The sequence below is a fragment of the Danio rerio genome, chromosome 1 (assembly GCF_052040795.2).
Source record: "Danio rerio strain M-AB ecotype USA chromosome 1, GRCz13ab, whole genome shotgun sequence".
Taxonomy (NCBI): domain Eukaryota; kingdom Metazoa; phylum Chordata; class Actinopteri; order Cypriniformes; family Danionidae; genus Danio; species Danio rerio.
In genome coordinates, this window is record NC_141021.1 from 20381650 (window position 1) to 20403572 (window position 21923).

At 35.4% G+C, this 21923-nt stretch overlaps 1 protein-coding gene and 2 long non-coding RNA genes across 5 annotated transcripts; 2 read left to right on the forward strand and 1 right to left on the reverse strand.

Moving 5' to 3' along the window:
* The first annotated feature begins 1438 nt into the window (after positions 1-1438).
* Positions 1439-5090, forward strand: LOC147846789 (uncharacterized). The gene is made up of 3 exons (XR_015476509.1): positions 1439-1694; positions 4450-4523; positions 4635-5090. It is a non-coding gene; the product is annotated as an uncharacterized LOC147846789 (long non-coding RNA).
* Positions 4518-6819, reverse strand: LOC147846790 (uncharacterized). Of its 2 annotated transcripts, none has more exons than XR_015476511.1 (3): positions 6564-6819; positions 5892-5932; positions 4518-5047 (listed from the first exon to the last, which is right to left on the reverse strand). It is a non-coding gene; the product is annotated as an uncharacterized LOC147846790 (long non-coding RNA). The 2 variants fall into 2 exon arrangements; XR_015476510.1 differs by having other exon boundaries at positions 4518-5013; positions 6564-6659.
* Positions 6820-7810: 991 nt separating this feature from the next.
* On the forward strand, positions 7811-14475 carry LOC147846791 (uncharacterized). Of its 2 annotated transcripts, none has more exons than XM_087237069.1 (4): positions 7811-8456; positions 12356-12497; positions 13886-13955; positions 14035-14475. In XM_087237069.1, exon 1 carries the CDS (start codon positions 7937-7939, stop codon positions 8420-8422), a length of 486 nt encoding a protein of 161 aa, XP_087093195.1. In that variant the 5' UTR covers positions 7811-7936; the 3' UTR covers positions 8423-8456; positions 12356-12497; positions 13886-13955; positions 14035-14475. The 2 variants fall into 2 exon arrangements, 1 of the variants encoding a protein (XP_087093195.1); XR_015476508.1 differs by lacking the exon at positions 7811-8456 and adding an exon at positions 10281-11415 and having other exon boundaries at positions 11591-12497; positions 14035-14474.
* The last annotated feature ends 7448 nt before the right edge of the window (positions 14476-21923 follow it).

Consider the following 21923-nt stretch of genomic DNA (forward strand, 5'->3'; position numbering starts at 1 on the left):
GAGGGGACGTGTCCACACAAATATCCACAGTTATTAAAATGTCCCCCAATAATTTAATCGCCTCTAAAATAAAATAATTCTTTGTTGAAATATTCCAGTCAGGATTACTGTGCAAGACTCAGGTGAGACATGGACATATTTTAAAGAAAAGTGTGAGTGAAAATTGAAGTCAGGTTCACTAAGTCTACTATAATAGGAACCATGGATGTGCAATTAATAATAAAAAAAATGTTTCTTTTTTGGCCTCCACAACGATTACGAAAAAACAACAATCGAGATAAAAAGGTTATTGTGTCATATGACTCCCCCTTTCCAGAAGTCTGCATTCTGCAAATTATTTAAATTTACTTTAACTTTGCACCATAAGACATGCTTTATTTAATGTTGTTTTATGACTAATTATATTGGATTAATTAATTAATTTATTTAAGCTTTTTTAAAGTGCAAATTGAACGTGCTGTTCTGTTTGCATGTTCAGAGAAAGAAAAGAACATGTAAACTCATCTTTTAGCTTAAAGTGAATAAATGTCATTATTATACTGACAAAAAGGTGTTCAGATGCGGTGTAAGTGATTATGCGCAAATAAGCCCTCAGTAAACGGAAGACTTTACATTTTAAAAGTGAAGTTACATTAACATTTGGTCGATGTCAAAGTCGGTCCCCACCAGTATCAAAGGCGAATACGCCCTTGCTTGAGAGCCTGTGTGCTGATTTTAGTCTCATTTCCCGTTTTCCAATTTTGTAAAGCAAATGGCAAATAACGTGAAGTTTTATTGGTTAAAAGAGATGTCTATGAAGGTATTTTTGGTGCAAAACTCCCAAGCAGCTGTAAAAGTGTCATTTGTAGTTGTAAAAAATAGCCACACATGTGTATCAGTAAATTTGTACTCGCAGAGCAAATTTGCAAATGCGTATCAGTAAATTTGTACTCGCAGAGCAAATTTGCAAATGTGTAGGTATTTTTTGTCTCCAACAAACACAACGCAACATTTACACCTGCACAAATTCTTCAGTACAGGTGCACAAATCCCATCGGACGAATCACAAATGCAGAAACTCATCCGCTCATGTTCTTTGCTACTATTGTTGCAGTGAATATGGTGCAAAACACATTCACACACCTGCATCCAGAAATGTGAAGTCACAGACAAAACTTGCACATCTGTAGATTAGAATGTGTATCCGCACAAAGAGAGCTGAACGTGTGTAGAATGTTTGATTATTTTTTTTCTAAGCACGAACACAAATATGTTCCTGCAACTGCTCAAATCTGCCGCTACGAGTCTCAAGCGCTGTTTTTCACTTGCAAATCTACATTTCGCTCTCTCGCTCTTCTGCACCAAAAATCACTGTGACATTTGGTGCAAAAGTTACTTGTGTATCTGCCAACCAAAACGTGGGCTCTCAGAGAAATTCAGCCAATAGGGGATGGGGCGTGACGTCACCGCTCTAGCGCTGCGGAGGCTGAACGTCGAAACCGAAACCCCCTTTGCGAGATTCGCTGCATCTATACCTGATTTGCGTTCGAAAATGCCTGCTTAATTATTTCATAGTAGGAGCAAACATGCCTTAAGAAAAGGAGTAGGTTTGAAACTTTAGTAACCATAAAAAGTACGCCAGGTGGATGCCTTTCTACTCCAGGAAGCCGCAGCCTACGGCCTGAAGGAGGAAGAGGACGCGGTCAGTTTGAAATGTGAGTATTAAACCAAAGACAGTTCTTTGTGTTAAACTCGTATTTGTTGAGCTACTGTACAGTGCACTGTAGAATTGCTGAGGGTGTAAAGAGGCTTTAAATTATAGTCTATTTCATTTCGCTGTAAATGTTGACTGTGTAATGTTACGGTCTCCAATCAGCACATATAAAGTAACGTTTCAAAGGTAAAAAAGATTATTATCAAATGTCTGACAGAAAAATGTGAAGTATTGCAGATCACAAGACTAAACAGACATCTGAGTGAGTGATGTATTTGTGCTGATGTAGAATCTGCTGTCAATTGACTGTTGCCAATACTGTTTAAATTAGATACATGTATTCTTACTAAAAGAGAATAAAGGGTCATTTGTTTAATCTGTGCATCAGTATATAGTTGATCACTTGAGGATTTGTGACCGCGTGAGCTTCAAAAAAACACGTTTTGGCAAGCCAGACTCATTTACAATCTTGATTAAAATATTAGATAAATATTAATTAAATATTAAATTAAATATTAGATTTAAATATAAAAAATATTAGTTTTAATAATTTTAATCAATTCAGGCTGCAAAAGATGAAAGAGAAAGTAATTCAGCATAGAGCGCAGATTTCTGTGCGCATCACGCGTCTGAACGCGCATTACCAAATGCACCTCCCTTTAATATCAGTTCATGCAGTCGTATTTCATACAATAGAAAGTCTTAAAGAACACAAACAGTTAAACAGCACTGTGAGATAATCAGGAGATGTATTGGGCCCGCTTAAACATTATAGCATTTTTCTCACGGAAAGAGCAAATATTAATTAGTCTGTTAATGACGCACAGAAACGGACAGATCACAGGCAGTTTCAGTAGTAAAGTTCGTGCAAAGTGCAACATACACAATTCAAACACCAGTGCAAAGCACTTTGTTGCAGTTTGTGTCAAAAACATCAATATTTTATATAGACACATATCCACACATAATCTTGCTTTCGCTTTGCTCTCTCTAAATGCGCGCTCTTCTCTTGACGCGCGCTGCTGTGTGTACCTCATCTGTAAATTTGGAGATGTTAGTAACTGAACTCATTTCAATATCACTGACTCGATTTATTAGATACGAAAGCCGTGTAACGTGCTATCGATTGACGTGTTGTCTTTTTTCCCCTTTAAATCTCTCAAATTATCATATGTGATCTCTCTGTTATTGGACTTTTTAACTGATAAGGGAAAAACGTCAAAATCATACACAAGATATCTTAAACTGTTACTGTTCACTGCTGTGCTCAACAATAGTGCAATACAATATTAAAAATTCAGAATTCAATAATGAATAGAATAAATCTTGATAATTCAAGATGTTTCAGGGAGCAGGTCGACGCACACAGAGCGCCATGATAAAGCACATGAAACGCCATGTGTGTGTTTATTAAAACATGTTATATGCGAAATAAATTAGATTTTTTTTGATAGGCTATAAATGATACTGTATTAGCTATCACTAATAAGTAGGCTAATATGCAAAGAAAATCTGCTATTCAAAAATTTGTTTGTTAGTTATAAAAAAATATTAATGTCTATATTGGCTCTGGTGCATTAAATAATAATAACAACATTAAGATTTTTTTTTAAATGACAAATTATAGAAAATAGTATGGAATGTTGAAGTTCTTTAAAGGTATCATCTTAAGGTTGTAAATTCCAACACTAAAGTTAAAACATATTTAATTTTTATAATTCAGCTTTTGCTGTACAAATGATTAAATGTTTTAGGGAATAAAAAGTTTTATATTGTTTGTCAACTCTGTCATGGATGACTTTAGTAATGTTTAGAAATAATAATAAATCATAGCAAGAAAAATCGTAATGTGTAGTTACTAAATTTAAACTGAATTGACAGTAATTTAGTTTTACAACTTTTTAGCAAAACCTTTTACTTGCTATAACTGCAAAGATCACATGATACTAATGAAATCAGGCTTAAAATATTTTTTTATTTGTAAAATATGTGATTAATGAAATATTCAGTTTTCCTTTTGTAATTGTGATAATAATAGCATTGACAGTTTACAGTTTAAACATTTAAAATTAAAATATTGGTGAATTTTTCTTTAAAGAAAAGCAAAATAAATTATTTTTGCATGATGGAAATATGTACTGGCTAATTTGTAAATCAAGAAATCGTGATTTTTGGTAATGTGATCTTTGAAAATGATGAACACATTTTATAAATAAATAATCAAAAATGTAACAATGTAATGTAACAATTTTTTTTAAAAGCTGAAAAAAGGATGGCTTTGGTCACTAAATGTACCTGCAACTACAGAATCACCCATATAGTTCATGGAGAGCAACATGTTTTTCTGGAGTTTTCTTGCAAAACTTGGAAACATCACGTAAGCAAGCAAACAGTGACATAAATAGAATCTGCAGTACAAATACTAGTTTTAAAATAAAAGTTAGTTTGCTTTATCAGAATGACAGAGAATACTATAATATATATATATATATATATATATATATATATATATATATATATATATTTGTTTATTTTTTTAATTTGCCCACCCTAAAGTTCCAAGCTGGAGCCGGGCCTGATGACAGAGGTGATTTATTCTAGTCTCTATGTTACAGGGAGGCTTTTATTGAGTACAGTACAGAAAATAAAAAAACATATTTTACATTTGCTATTTATTATTATTATTAGTTATTGTATTTTCAAACAGTGATTACATCAGCTTTCTGATTAATGTTGTGTGTGTGCTTTTTCTGCAGAGCTGTTGTGATAGAGCTGGACCTGTAGACAAGGGAACTAACACATTTGAGGAAAAAAGAATCCAAAATAAGAGGTAGGATAATTTTATTACTAGCACTACAGAAATCAAATGACACATTGTACAGTAAAATGACATTGTTTTTTGAATGTTTTTTATGTTTTGTTTGATCTGAAATATCTGCAGATTGGTGTGTGTGGTGAGGGTAAAGAAGTCCACATGCAGCAGCATCTTGGAAATGCTGTAATTCAGGGGTGCCCAAACTCAGTTCTGGACAGCTGGTGTCCTGCAGAGTTTAGAGTCAACTTCAACTAAACTCTGCAAGACAGCAGCAGTTCTAGACTGAGTTTAGCCACTCCTGTTCTCCTGTAGTGAACTGAACGAGACCCTGCATCAGTCCACATGCCCTTGTGTCCTCATCTGGACCAGATGTTGCTGTGGTCTCTTCATCATCCGTATCTCGGGCATGGACTGCCATGCATCACCGTCCTGTTTCAGTCTGACTGCAGCAATGAGGGATGTGATGATGGCGAAGTCCCTCTGATCATCTGAAGAACTGGCCCAGCTGTGTGGAGATACAGCAAAACATGGGCTTCTGTCTGTAATACATCACTGTTAGAATAAAGCTTGGTTTCATGTGTTGGTGACTTGTATTTATTTGTCATGATTACTCATATTCATTCTTTTATTAATATAATTATGTTTCTGTTTGTTTTCAATAAATAAGGATAATACTTTCAATATTGTATGCATTTCCATTGTTTAACAGAAATGTAAGAAAATAAGATGCATTGTCTAGTGACTACTAGTAGATTTACTTAGTTAATTGTCCACATTTATCATTACTAGCAATACATTCTTGGTAAAAATGTTAAGTAAACATACATTTTTTGGGGTGTAAAATGAATCATAAAACATGGTAGCGTTAGTTATTAAGGTAAAGATGGTTTATATTTGCATTTAAACATTTTAATGGTCCCTATATTGTTTACCATGGTACTTTAAATATTTGGTCTGAATGACTTCAAAACAACATTAGAACTAATATTTATTTGACTGTGGACAGTGCTGTATTTTGATAGTCATTGGCTGCTAATATGATTTCCCTATATAGAATTTGAAAATCTTTTTCTGAAATTAAATTATTAAGAAGAAAGTCAGAATGTGCAACTATAAAACCAACTTCACCTCAATGCATTGGATGCACCCTGGTCTGCCATTTTTCTAAAATAAATATAGCTTATGAATTAAATAGTTTAATCATATTATGTGATAAGACTAAATAGCAAACATGACATTAGGGCAAGCAAGCCAAGTTACCTTTCGTAAAACAAGAATTGTTATCCTAGGTATGAATACTGATCACTAACATAGTTATATTTAAACTAACATCAAACTGTACAACTATAAGTGGTTTTAAAAAATGAAGCAATGAAAACGTACCTTAATTGTATTGCTGCTATCAGGATGTCATCGATTCAGCTCTGCAGAAAAAGCACACACACACCAGTAAACAGAAAGCTAATGTAAACACTGTTTGAAAATACAATAACTAATAATAAATAGTAAATGTAAAATATGTTTTTGTAGTTTCTGTACTGTACTCAATAAAAGCCTCCCTGTAACATAAAGACTAGAATAAATCACCTCTGTGATTCACATGCTCAAATAACATGTTGGTGTAGTTGCTGATGTAACACAAACCTTACTCAAGTGATCAACTATATACTGATGCACAGATTAAACAAATGACCCTTTATTCTCTTTTAGTAAGAATACATGTATCTAATTTAAACAGTATTGGCAACAGTCAATTGACAGCAGATTCTACATCAGCACAAATACATCACTCACTCAGATGTCTGTTTAGTCTTGTGATCTGCAATACTTCACATTTTTCTGTCAGACATTTGATAATAATCTTTTTTACCTTTGAAACGTTACTTTATATGTGCTGATTGGAGACCGTAACATTACACAGTCAACATTTACAGCGAAATGAAATAGACTATAATTTAAAGCCTCTTTACACCCTCAGCAATTCTACAGTGCACTGTACAGTAGCTCAACAAATACGAGTTTAACACAAAGAACTGTCTTTGGTTTAATACTCACATTTCAAACTGACCGCGTCCTCTTCCTCCTTCAGGCCGTAGGCTGCGGCTTCCTGGAGTAGAAAGGCATCCACCTGGCGTACTTTTTATGGTTACTAAAGTTTCAAACCTACTCCTTTTCTTAAGGCATGTTTGCTCCTACTATGAAATAATTAAGCAGGCATTTTTGAACGCAAATCAGGTATAGATGCAGCGAATCTCGCAAAGGGGGTTTCGGTTTCGACGTTCAGCCTCCGCAGCGCTAGAGCGGTGACGTCACGCCCCATCCCCTATTGGCTGAATTTCTCTGAGAGCCCACGTTTTGGTTGGCAGATACACAAGTAACTTTTGCACCAAATGTCACAGTGATTTTTGGTGCAGAAGAGCGAGAGAGCGAAATGTAGATTTGCAAGTGAAAAACAGCGCTTGAGACTCGTAGCGGCAGATTTGAGCAGTTGCAGGAACATATTTGTGTTCGTGCTTAGAAAAAAAATAATCAAACATTCTACACACGTTCAGCTCTCTTTGTGCGGATACACATTCTAATCTACAGATGTGCAAGTTTTGTCTGTGACTTCACATTTCTGGATGCAGGTGTGTGAATGTGTTTTGCACCATATTCACTGCAACAATAGTAGCAAAGAACATGAGCGGATGAGTTTCTGCATTTGTGATTCGTCCGATGGGATTTGTGCACCTGTACTGAAGAATTTGTGCAGGTGTAAATGTTGCGTTGTGTTTGTTGGAGACAAAAAATACCTACACATTTGCAAATTTGCTCTGCGAGTACAAATTTACTGATACGCATTTGCAAATTTGCTCTGCGAGTACAAATTTACTGATACGCATTTGCAAATTTGCTCTGCGAGTACAAATTTACTGATACACATGTGTGGCTATTTTTTACAACTACAAATGACACTTTTACAGCTGCTTGGGAGTTTTGCACCAAAAATACCTTCATAGATGTCATGTAACATTACTAAGATTTTACTTTATTGGTTAAATATTTTTTTTTTTTCTTTCTGACGTGGAAACGTGTGACGATGTTCAAGTTCAAAAGTAAAACTATCCTAATAAGGAAAAACGGGGACAATATTTATTTATTCAGGTATATGGGCCCTCTATTTCTATATTTACTACTTATTGAAATATTTTCTGTATTTAACAATAAAGACTGTGTAAACATACAGCTCCTGCTGCTCTAATTGACTTAATACTGAAATCAATTATTGTTTACATTTAAATGACCCTCGTCATTCTGTCACCACGGCAACCTGAGTTGGTTTACAAATCCACACAACTGTCTATAAAGTCATCAATCCTGATCAGCGCGCTTCTAAACTCTGAACCAATCTCCTGTTAGCTGACTTTCATCAGTCCGGGAAGTTGTTCATGATGACTCTGCGTCGTTCAAAAAGGACCAGGACTCTCCCTGGACAACTCAAGGACTTCTTGCTGGAGCGCTCCAACAGCTGCATGTCAGACACCTCCGTGGAACAGCGACACCTGCGGAACGCGGCTGTCCTTCCTGCCCTCCGACCTGCAGCTTCAGTCTCCTCAGTGGGTAAGTGTACACAGGAGGAGCCCCTCTCCATCCACGGTCGGAGTGTCCAGGAGTATCAGCACATTTACCGCAGTGTGGTGGACTCCACCGTGAAGAAGCGCGCAAGACGGTACACTCCCCAACAAGGATTGGAGGTAAAGCAGCGTCTGTGGGAGAAGCTGGACCGGCCTGCGCTGCTGGAGACCGAGCAGGCTGATGGACGTGTGTTCATCACGGAGATCAGATCCGGGTCCAGTGTCCCCCCTCGTATCGTGGTGGACATCAGCAAGGAGCCGCTGCCCAAGGAGCCCCGGAGGAAGAAGCCCAGGCACTGAACCATCCTAGTGCCAGATGGAGGATCATGGGCACGTATGTACATACTGTATATCTTGTATATAGTTATAGAATAAGTTTGCAATACATCAAATTTCACTTTTAATTCAAGTTTTCATCACATTGCTGGATGTTTTGGTGATTGTCGGTGTTGCTGGTATTCGGCTCTTGGGTTGTTGGGTTCTTTGGATGGTTCGCTGTAGGTTGATATGCGTTTAGCAAGGTTTTCTAGGCGGATTGTTGCGTATTGCTGGTCTCCTCTGAGTGGTTTTTGGCACATCAGTGGTTGTTGTTAGGGTTGTTAGTGTTGGTTGTTGGGTTAGGGTAGGTTAGGGTCCCTCACACGGTTTGCAGCTTGACGTGCTGTGAGGGCTTGTGTGCATCAGTGATGCTGAGAGCTATGCCACTGGTACTTCACAGTTACCGGTAGGGTCACCCATAGTGGACAGGTCTCAGCTGAGATGCCTGACCAAGACAAACCACCTGATTATGGACTGCAGATGATAGGCCTGACATTAAAAAAAAAAAAAAAAAAAATGTATATATATATATATATATATATATATATATATATATATATATATATATATATATATGTATGTATATATATATATATATATATATATATATATATATATATATATATATATATATATATATATATATGTATGTATATATATATATATATATATATATATATATATATATGTATGTATATATATATATATATTAGGGGTGAATTGATAACAAAACCCTTACAAGCATTTCCCTTGAGGAATAAGATGTCTTTCCTGCAGGTGGCGTATGGGCACCATTAAAATAATCATATGCTGGTAAGGTATGTTTTGATGCTGGTTATTGCTTGTCTCTTGCTGGTTTGACTAAATAAGAATAAAAATAATAATCAGGACATCATATTTAGTCCTCTTCTTAACTGACTCATTTAGATCAGTTTTTGCACAAGAATGGTCTGAATCTGGTATGAGGATGCACAATCTGAAACTAAAAGACAATTTGACCGCAGGCCAGATTTAAAGAAAAGGCATTCATCTTAAGGGCAGCTGTGTTTATTTGCAGTTGTATTTCATTTAGTTCATGCTAATATATAAAGAAATATAAACAGAAGTGTTGGAAAATGTAATATAACACTTTAATGTTCTGGTTTAGGACATTTGTCAGTCTAGGGGCAAGTTTTCCACAAATATCCACTGTTGTTCATTTAAATCTAAAGTCTAGATATAATTGTTATTATATGGTTTATAATAAGTAGTTTCTTATATTTATGATCTCTCATAGTATATGATTTAACGAGTAACAATTTTTACTATCCAATCCTCAATTTGAAATAAAAGAAATAAATTGCAAAAATGTGCAGAGAATCTGAAATCATTCACTTTGAGGCCAATAGAAAACTGACATTGTTATTCAGCAGTAAATATATAAATATAAGCATTTTTAAACTGACTCTGATTGTAAGTTTGTTTTCTCTTTTTTACAGTTTTTTTGGATTGCTTAAGCACGATTTTCAAAACAGGGCCCCTGTTTTCAAAACAGTACACACAATTAGCACAACCACACACCCAATTAGCAAAACACTACAGATCCTTTGCATAATTAAACACTCTTGTAAAAACTTTACACTTATGTTTAAAAACCACACTTTTTTACCATAAGAAACACACATCTTCACATTTACTATACTCTGTTTGCACGAGTCACACACTGCTGTGATAAACCTTAAACACTTTTAGCACTTCTACTTCCCTATGATTAGAGTAGGCTACCATCAACAAAGTACAAATATAAAGTAAATTCACCAAACACTACTCAAGAACAATGTTGCACCTTGAAGCAACTCATTAATTCATCAACATGTCCAACATGTTGGCATGAAGATTCAAAGTACTGTAACATGTCACTTTACGAATTGAACTGTAAGATAGATGTAGCATGAGAATTATCAATTGCAATGTTGTCCTTAGCAAGACACCTTGGAAAGAAGTGTCTTGAATGTAGAATCTTGTATTGCTGCTACCTCCATCTGGTCACAGGCCTCCTCCATGGCTTGGATGAGGGGTACCTCAGCTCGGAGATGAAGATCATATACTTTCCACCACTATGCCAAGAAAAACTCTTCTATAGGGTTGAGGAATAGAGAGTATGGTGGAAGATATAGGATGGTAAAATGTGGATGTTGCTAAAACCAGTTCTGAACCAGAGCAGAACGGTGGAAAGACACATTGTCCCAGACAACAATGTACTGGTATGACCAATTTGATTTGCTGCTGTTATGTTGTGTAATTGGTCCAAGAATGTAAGTATATGTGCTGTGTTATACAGTAAGGGCCCATATGGGCATGGCAGTGGAGGACCCCATTCTTTGTAATGGCTGCACATGTGTTACTGTATATTTCCCCCACGTTGCCCTGGGACATTGACTATAGCCCTGTGGCCAATATTTCTTCATTATTTCTTCTCGTCAGGTTGAACACACCATCATCTACGTAAACGAACTCATGCTGGATCTCCTCTCCATCCATTCGTAAAACTACCTGAAGAACAGTGTCAGGCAAAATTGTGTAGTTCAGTGTAGATCTAGTATTACAGTACAGTAAAAGATTATGAGACAGATTGCCAGATCACAATGCTAAAGTGAATACATATCTCTGCATAATCATGCCAGTCTTTTCACCCTTTCGAAATTGTGCTCGAATGGCACTCCATAAATTTGCTTCATTTGAATATGTTTGTTTTTTTATGGTGTGTGCCAGTGTTGATATTGAGACCTGATGTTTTTTTATTGAAACTGGCATTTTACAGTGCTTAAACACTTGATTGTTGTGTCTACAATAAATCAAACAAGTGTTTGCACACCTGACGACTGTGTTGAACCAATTGGTTGGACGGTGCAGTAATTTGACAGTTAGTGCTTTGGTATTGCAATGAAGTGACTTCATGATAGATTTAAGTGTGTGATGTATGTTAAGTGTGTTTAGTGTTTTGAAAATTACTGTGTGTAGAGTTTTGCAACAAGTGTTAAGTTGACAATGTGCTTACAGTTGTGCAAATATGGGCTGATGTTTTGATACTTGTGTGTAAGGTTTTGCTAATAGTGTACTACTTTTAATTTTAGTGTGTAAGCAATCCTAAAAAACTGTAAGTGTGTTTAGTGTTTTGCAAATCACTGTGTGTAGAGATTTGCAACAAGTGTGAGGCTGACAATGTGCTAATAGTAGTGCAAATATGGGCTGATGTTTTGATACTTGTGTGTAAGGTATTGTTAATAGTGTACTACATTTAATTTTAGTGTGTAAGCAATCCAAAAAAACTGAAAGCTGGAAAAAAACAACACAATGGCAATATGAAAACATAAACTACAATAGGTGTTTATTTGCTTTATAACAGGCTGTGATAAACTAATTGGCAATTCAATTTTTGGCAACCACTGCAGTAACACTGATCCACACAGTGGCCATTAGCTAGCATTAGTAATTTGTTATTTAAATTAGGTTTATTATTTCAAAATAGTAATTAAATACATAAGTAAAAACATATCTTGACTTCATTAATTTATGCTGCATTAATCACCCCTACAGAAAACAATTCGCACAATAAAAATGCTGAATCATTCTCTCCAAGAAGCTGATGACCAAGTTTGTTTATAGTGAATGACAGATAGTGTTTTATAATTATTTCAATACATTTTATAAATCCAGATTTTAGTGTTAAGCAGTCAGATTTACTGTTGTGTTAGAAACAGCTGGAACTGGAAATGGTTAGAATAGATTTAATACACATCAGATTCCTCTCTAATGAAATAAAAACATTCTTACTGAATTTCTCCAGATGTAGATGCTCAAAGTCGTCTTACTGCTGCATGATTGTTCATGAGGCATTTATTATCAGTACAGCAACATAAATGTTCTTGTGCGCAGGACGACGTTCGACAGGAAGTGGTGAGCAGTTCTTTGGGAAACCCTGCTGCTGCTGCTGCTGCTGAGCTTCTAGAGCACCTACACAGTGCAGATACTAGATCTCTGCTCACCTGCTTTTAACTCAACTCTGATGCAGCCCCAGGTGGGTCCTCATTCACTGTCACTCTGTGCTTTTGACAAATGAAAGCTTTTGGTTACCTTGGATTGAGCCTGTTTCACACACTACATGGCATTTATTGTAATATGAAGTCAAAATTGTTAGCCCTTGACATGATAGCATCACGCAGTTGCTGCAGATTTGTCAGCTGCACATCTATCATGTGAATCTCCCGTTCCACCACATCCCAAAGGCGCTCTATTGGATTAGGATCTGGCGACTCTGGAGGCCATTTGAGTACAGTGAACTCATTGTCATGTTCGTAAAACCAGTTTGAGATGATTTTGGCTTTATGAAACGCCCCCTTATCCTGCTGGAAGTTGGGAGAAGATGGGTACAGTGTGGTCATAAAGGGCTGGACATGGTCAGCAGCAATATTCAGGTAGGCTGTGGCGTTGACACGATGCTGAATTGGTACTAATGGGCCCAAAGTGTGCCAAGAAAATATCCCCCACACCATTACACCACCACCACCAGCCTGAACCGTTGATACAAGGCAGGATGGATCCATGCTTTCATCTTGTTGACACCAAATTCTGACCCTACCATTCGAATGTCGCAGCAGAAATCAAAACTCATCAGATCAGGCAACGTTTTTCCAATCTTCTATTGTCCAATTTTGGTGATCCTGTGCAAATTGTAGCCTCATTTTCCTGTTCTGAGCTGACAGGAGTGGCACCCGGTGTGGTCTTGTGCTGCTTTAACCTATCCAGCTCAAGGTTAGAGGTGTTGTGTGTTCAGAGATGTTCTCCTGCATACTTCAGTTGTAACGAGGGGTTATCTGAGTTACTTTTGCCTTTGTATCAGCTGGAACCAGTCTGGCCATTCTCTACTGACCTTTGACATCAACAAGGCATTTGCGCCCACAGAACTGCTGCTCTCTGGATATTTCTCTATTTCTGATCATTCTTTGTAAACCCTCTGTAAAACCCAGTAGATCAGCAGTTCCTGAAATACTCAGACCAGGCCGTCTGGCACAACTTTGCCAAGATTAAAGTCACTTAAATCCTCTTTCTTTCTCATTCTGATGCTCGGTTTTGACTGCAGAAGATTGTTTTGACCATGTTTACATGCCTAATTGCATTGAATTAATGCCATTTAACTGGCTGATTAAAATGTGCGTTAACGAGCAGTCGGACAAGTGGCCAGTGAGTTCATGCTTTATCTGTTATAAGGTGTATGCCCGCGCAACATTTTTTTCATCCACATTTGAAATTTTGTGTGATGGAAGTAATTTTAAACACAAAGAGGACAATTTAATTGCCAAAGTCTTGCATGTTTCCATTTTTTTTTTTATTTATGACAAGCTGAACTCTTTTATATCTGTAGATATCAGTTTAAAATGAATAACAACAAGCTGTTCGTCCCTTTAGGCTAACAATAATGAATAATGCTGCCCGAAGATCAGCAAGTTTCTTTCACATGACGAATGTCTTCCTTCAGGTAATGATCCTGCCGTTTCCGTCATCCTGCATGTATGAAGTGAGATCCAGAAGTAGATTCAGTTGTTTTGTTATTGCAGATTGTGGAGGAAGCTCCTACGAGAAGCTTGAGCTTGATCCAGAATGGCTGGCCATCTTGAAACGACAGACAACCTTCACAAGCCATCCCACAGTTTCTGGAACCCTCCGCTGGACAACAGACTACACAGCAGAGACAAAACACATTACAATGATCACAGCTGCTCATTTTCTGATAGCTTGCTGATACCATATTCATTTCCATTCCTAAGTATTTTAGCATTCTGTTCCTCTGCTTCTTTCAGGTGGGATCAGACACACATCTACATCCTGCTGGGCAAAGCAGACAGACGTACAGGATGGAGTTTTTTCGGCTTTCTTTCATGACTAGAAATTTCAAAAGAACTGCATTTGCCGGAATTAAATCATAAGACATTATTAATGACTTAATCCTCACTTTTGTTCAATTTAAAGTGTTCTTGTTAAATAAAACTATTAATTTTACAATGTTTTTTTTTGACAAAAAAAAAATAGCTTAAAGCTATTCAATACTACAATATAATGTTACAAAAGCTTTTCATATCAGATAAATGCTGGTATTTGGATATATTTAAACATCAAATAAAAATGTACTAAAATGTTAATAAAACTGATAATAATAATAGTAATGATAATAATAATAATAATAATAGGATTGTTTTGCTGTGCTTTGGAGTAAATGCAGGTTTGGTGAGCAGAAGAGACTACAATGAAGAAAGGACTTAATAAAAGTTAGCTTTATAGAAAGTGTTTTTCCCTATAAAAAGTGTTGTTCTTAAATCGAAGATATTTTAATAATTTTAGATATTGTAATATTGATATTGGTTTGTTCTGTAGACTATCAAAAAATATAGCTTAAAAAGGCTTATAATTTTCACCTTGATTTATAAAACATATTAAGATTCTAGCCAAAATAAAACAAATAAGATTTTCTCCAGAGGAAAAAATATTTTCAGACATACTGTGGAAATTTCCTTGCTCTGTTCAACATCACTTGGGAAATATTTAAAAAAGAAAAAAAATCAAAGGGGGGCTAATAATTCTGACTTCAACTATATATATAAATTTATTATTTATTTTTTTATTTATTTATTTATTTATATATATTTTTTTTATTAAAACAATGATAGTATCAAGTTTTTAGACATGCTCATGTCTTTAGTCAAAACAATACTAATGTTTTAGCCTTAGAGGTGCCAAGTAGTCAATTTACCAACCTTGATTTTCAGTCACCATTATTGTTTCTGACAGTAGACATTTTCTCAAAAAAATTTTAAAGAAAGAAATGTTATCTGACCTTTATAGAATAACATGCATATGAACATTTTACTTATTTCTTCTGCCACTACTGTATTTAATTGTGATTATTATAAATAAAGTCTATTCATTGTTATCAGCATCATTAAAGATAACATCAAACCAAAATATAAAATAAAAAAGTAACATTTTAAATAAATAAATAAACATTTTAAGCTAATATTTTGGGTTAAAGGGGTACAACTCACGAAAGAATTGTGATTCCTTTATCAAATGACAAATGTATGCCTAGATCACAAAATAAATTTCCACAAATAGAATCAATAAATAATGAACACTTTTACTGCCATAGGCAACTGAATCTGAAGTTATAAAACAATTGCAAAAACGAGCATTGCAGAATAAGGCCAATAGTGTTATCCCTTGAGAACACATGTTAAAATACTCATTTCTGTGAGATACCGAATACAGGAATTCTTAAAGATATTAAATATCCTTGCACTTTCCCGGTTATTGTTTCTGACTGATGTCAAAATTACATAGTTCTAAACTCAGTGAGAGGGGCGACGATGAGGAAGACAACATAAAAGCACAGTATAAAATGCTGTAGGCTGGGCTCAGGTGAAAACACTGAAGAGGAGCCAGAATGAAGGTGAGGACCAGAGAGACTCAGCGCTCCTGACATAACTCAGCACAGCAATCCCTCTGGTTCTGATTTTTTTTAAATATATATATATATATATATATATATATTTTTTTTTGTTTTTTTTTTTTTTTGTGTACTAAAATATGTTTAGTAGTCAGTGTAACAGTGTCTTTTTTCAAACACAGTAGTGTAATGATGATCTTTCACAGAAAAGTAATGACAAAAACAATATTGTAACAGTGCATGTAAATCAGAATTGAACGATGTTAAACTGTTGGACTGAGTAAAGATTTGTTTGCTGGACAATGTGTAAAAGACACTTAGAGGAAATCAAACTGGTGTAGGAAAATGAATACGAATGCCTGACTTCCATAACAACCTACTACTTGTTGCGACATTGTCTGATGCAATGTTGTCATTATCATCACTGCCTTCAGGAATTGGTACAGGTTTTCCTCACTGTCCTCTGTAAAACTTACTAACATCAACCTAGAAAACAGATATAAAACTCTCAACTCATTGTACTGAACGACACTGACAGATACACAGAAAAAAATATGGATAATGTATCCCTAAAAGTACTTTGTCATTCTTACATGATGCACAGATTTGTGTGTTTTTGAGTTATGGTTTTTCTAAAATGTGGATAAAAATTACACAAATCTCTAGAAAACAACCTAAAATGTACAATATGTCTTTAGATAACATTTTTATAGATTTTATAGTTTAAAATAAACTCACCATCGTATGGAGGACGAAACCTGCAAAAACAATAAATAAATAAATACGTAAATATATAAAAAATTAGTAAATAATGCATAAATCCCTGTATAAATAAAATAATGAATAAATAAATATGCAAATAAATGTGTTTAAAATGTATACAAAATTACACAAATGTTGGGGTGAAAAGTAAAAGTTTATTTCCCCCTTCAAAGGTTTATTTTTTTCTTGATAGTTTCGTATTTAGCTTTTTCTCAAGACAACATGCTAAAGAGCATGAATAAACATTTGAAAGGGCGTAAATAAACCTTCAAGTTTAGCATTTTCTTATTCCCCCAACATTCATGTTATTTATTTGATTACCTGCCCGCACTATTCATTATTGAAATAATTATTTATGCAAGAATTTGTGGATTTTTATATATCTTTATTACTTTATTTGCATATTTATTTATTTATGCTGAGATTTGTGGATTTATTTACTCATTTATTTATATATTTGCGTGTTTATTTATTTATTGTTTTTGCAGGTTTCGTCCTCCATACATCGTGCCTTGAGAGCAAGGGTGTGGAATTAGCATGGACGGAGGGGACGTGTCCACACAAATATCCACAGTTATTAAAATGTCCCCCAATAATTTAATCGCCTCCAAAATAAAATAATTCTTTGTTGAAATATTCCAGTCAGGATTACTGTGCAAGACTCAGGTGAGACATGGACATAAGCTATATTTCAAAGAAAAGTGTGAGTGAAAATTCAAGTCAGGTTCACTACAAGTCTACTATAAAAGGAACCATGGATGTGCAATTAATAATAAAAAAAAAATGTTTTCTATTTTGGCCTCCACAACGTTCACGAAAAAACAACAATCGAGATAAAAAGGTTATTGTGTCATATGCCTCCCCCTTTCCAGAAGTCTGCATTCTGCAAATCATTTAAATTTACTATAAATTTGCATCATAAGACATGCTTTATTTAATGTTGTTTTATGACTAATTATATTGGATTAATTTATTTATTTATTTTAGCTTTTTTAAAGTGCAAATTGAACATGTGCTGTTCTGTTTTCATGTTCAGAGAAAGAAAAGAAAAGAACATGTAAACTCATCTTTTAGCTTAAAGTGCATAAATGTCATTATTATACTTGCAAAAAGGTGTTCAGATGCGGTGGTAAGTGATTATGCGCAAATAAGCCCTCAGTAAACGGAAGTCTTTATTTAACTACCTTTTAGTCAGACATTTTTTTAACTTTACATTTTAAAAGTGAAGTTACATTAACATTTGGTCGATGTCAAAGTCGGTCCCCACCAGTATCAAAGGCGAATACGCCCTTGCTTGAGAGCCTGTGTGCTGATTTTAGTCTCATTTCCCGTTTTCCAATTTTGTAAAGCAAATGGCAAATAACGTGAAGTTTTATTGGTTAAAAGAGATGTCATGTAACATTACTAAGATTTTACTTTATTGGTTAAATATTATAATTTTTTTTCTTTCTGACGTGGAAACGTGTGACGATGTTCAAGTTCAAAAGTAAAACTATCCTAATAAGGAAAAACGGGGATAATATTTATTTATTCAGGTATATGGGCCCTCTATTTCTTACTACTTATTGAAATATTTTCTGTATTCAACAACAAAGACTATGTAGAAACATACAGCTTCTGCTGCTCTAATTGACTTAATACTGAAATCGATTATTGTTTACATTTAAATGACCCTCGTCATTCTGTCACCACGGCAACCTGAGTTGGTTTACAAATCCACACAACTGTCTATAAAGTCATCAATCCTGATCAGCGCGCTTCCAAACTCTGAACTAATCTCCTGTTAGCTGACTTTCATCAGTTCGGGAAGTTGTTCATGATGACTCTGCGTCGTTCAAAGAGGACCAGGACTCTCCCTGGACAACTCAAGGACTTCTTGCTGGAGCGCTCCAACAGCTGCATGTCAGACACTTCCGTGGAGCAGCGACACCTGCGGAACGCGGCTGTCCTTCCTGCCCTCCGACCTGCAGCTTCAGTCTCCTCAGTGGGTAAGTGTACACAGGAGGAGCCCCTCTCCATCCACGGTCGGAGTGTCCAGGAGTATCAGCACATTTACTGCAGTGTGGTGGACTCCACGGTGAAGAAGCGCGCAGGACGGTACACTCCCCAACAAGGATTGGAGGTAAAGCAGCGTCTGTGGGAGAAGCTGGACCGGCCTGCGCTGCTGGAGACCGAGCAGGCTGATGGACGCGTGTTCATCACGGAGATCAGATCCGGGTCCAGTGTCCCCCCTCGTATCGTGGTGGACATCAGCAAGGAGCCGCTGCCCAAGGAGCCCCGGAGGAAGAAGCCCAGGCACTGAACCATCCTAGTGCCAGATGGAGGATCATGGGCACGTATGTACATACTGTATATATTGTATATAGTTATAGAATGAGTTTGCAATACATCAAATTTCACTTTTAATTCAAGTTTTCATCACATTGCTGGATGTTTTGGTGATTGTCGGTGTTGCTGGTATTCGGCTCTTGGGTTGTTGGGTTCTTTGGATGGTTCGCTGTAGGTTGATATGCGTTTAGCAAGGTTTTCTAGGCGGATTGTTGCGTATTGCTGGTCTCCTCTGAGTGGTTTTTGGCACATCAGTGGTTGTTGTTAGGGTTGTTAGTGTTGGTTGTTGGGTTAGGGTAGGTTAGGGTCCCTCACACGGTTTGCAGCTTGACGTGCTGTGAGGGCTTGTGTGCATCAGTGATGCTGAGAGCTATGCCACTGGTACTTCACAGTTACCGGTAGGGTCACCCATAGTGGACAGGTCTCAGCTGAGATGCCTGACCAAGACAAACCACCTGATTATGGACTGCAGACGATAGGCCTGATATTTAAAAAAAAAAAAATATATATATATATATATAAAAAAAAAAAAAAAAAAAAAAAATATATATATATATATATATATATATATATATATATATATATATATATATATATATATATGTAGATGTGTGTGTGTGTGTGTGTGTGTGTGTGTGTGTGTGTGTGTGTGTGTGTGTGTGTGTAAATTGTAATTTTATTTTTTGGAAAAAAACACTTTTCAGTGTCTTGAAATGGGTCAGTCTACTTTCACTAAAATACATAAATAAAATTAATTGATTATTTTATCAAACATGTAATAACTAGGGCCCTGGATTAAAATAAAGATAAGTGACCACTTAAAAGCTAATATTGGTTATCTTTAAATGAATTATTTCAAATTATTGTTAAAATTCTGTGTTTAATGTTATAAAATTGACTTAGAAATTATCACTGAAAAAAGATTTCAAGTCTTTATTGAGTTAAATGTGAAAAGAAGCAAAGTAAACATTTTCATCTACAATACCAAGAAATTGATACAGATTTAAACGGCACAAAAGTCTGTATATGATGTCAAAATTATTCTGTGCGTTTGAATTATCCCTTTACTTCAAATAGCCTAATAATGTTCTTTGTTCTTTATTGCATTTTAATATGAAAAAATATGATTTTTAAAAACTGAAATAATCCTCAAAATAAGAATCTAAATCTTCCAGTAGGTGGTAGTAATGTCTAATGAGTGAGATGATTAGGTCAAACAACTAAATCATTCAACAAAGAAGTAAAGAGCTCTCTGGACTTTATACATATGTCAGCATGTGATGTCAAAAGAAAGACCACATCCCACGAGGTCATTTCTATAATGATACAGCATACATACAATTGCCATTTATGGCTCTGGTGTCATGTTATCAACACAATTGAATATTCTGTCACCATATATTCACCCTTCAGATTTGTTCCAAAATCCAAACCACTATTTTTGGATGAACCATCCCTTTAAGTGTTTCGGATTTCGCGGGAAGTTCATGTCAGTAGGCTACACAACAGCTCCATTGGCTCAAGTGCGTAATTTGCATGAAGTGGGCTAAATTAACCAACATGGACCATATAAAAATGCTAAAATCGTAAAATGTAAAAACAATAAATCAAAGAGAGCAGAGTTTACAAACGAAAGTTACTAAAAATCAACGTTTGAGGGCCAAATGATGGCATCTTCCTTATCCGTCAGGTAGGCCAAGAGATATTGACGAGGTAGCCAAATAATGGGATTATTTTTAGGCCTGAATTTTAGAGGAGATGCTGACAGTTTGTGTGGGTTTTTTTTAACATTATTCAAACTTCTTTCTCAACTGCAGCATAATTAAAAAGACGCTTGTGAAAAAGACAACAAAAAATATGAAATGTCCCAGAAGACTAGAAAGCATTAGCATGTAGGCCTGGTGATTTTAATGGTTAGCGTAATTGTTTGTAAAGCTTTAAACTTGTATTCGTGGTGTAAACACTTAGTGAAATCATAAAGTGGTTGTTTTATTATTTACCGTTACAGAGTTGATACAAAAACTTTTTGGGACGGCATTTCTCTGGATATCTTGCAAGGTTAGTGATATTAGGGTTTTTAGCTTACATTTTTTGGTTTAAAATGACAAGAATGGGTTGTTTCTCTTGGTAGACTTCCATGTATGAGACAAAGGCCTAAATTATCATGGAATATGCCCTATAAAATTTGTTAATGCCCTGGTTAAACTGTTGTTAGTGTAGTTAAACCGTGATTGTATAATTGGTAAAATGGTCAGCTTTTAAACTATCTAACTATTAAAAAAACTTAATTCACTTCAAAATTCTCAACCAACATGAACTTTTGATTTAGTTTTTTAACAGACTTTGACACAACAATATTATTTCGTAATTTAAATAAACAACTTTCCCTGTCCACTGTAGGGGTGAATTGATAACAAAACCCGTACAAGCATTTCCCTTGAGGAATAAGATGTCTTTCCTGCAGGTGGCGTATGGGCACCATTAAAATAATCATATGCTGGTAAGGTATGTTTTGATGCTGGTTATTGCTTGTCTCTTGCTGGTTTGACTAAATAAGAATAAAAATAATAATCAGGACATCATATTTAGTCCTCTTCTTAACTGACTCATTTAGATCAGTTTTTGCACAAGAATGGTCTGAATCTGGTATGAGGATGCACAATCTGAAACTAACAGACAATTTGACCGCAGGCCAGATTTAAAGAAAAGGCATTCATCTTAAGGGCAGCTGTGTTTATTTGCAGTTGCATTTCATTTAGTTCATGCTAATATATAAAGAAATATAAACAGAAGTGTTGGAAAATGTAATATAACACTTTAATGTTCTGGTTTAGGACATTTGTCAGTCTAGGGGCAAGTTTTCCACAAATATCCACTGTTGTTCATTTAAATCTAAAGTCTAGATATAATTGTTAT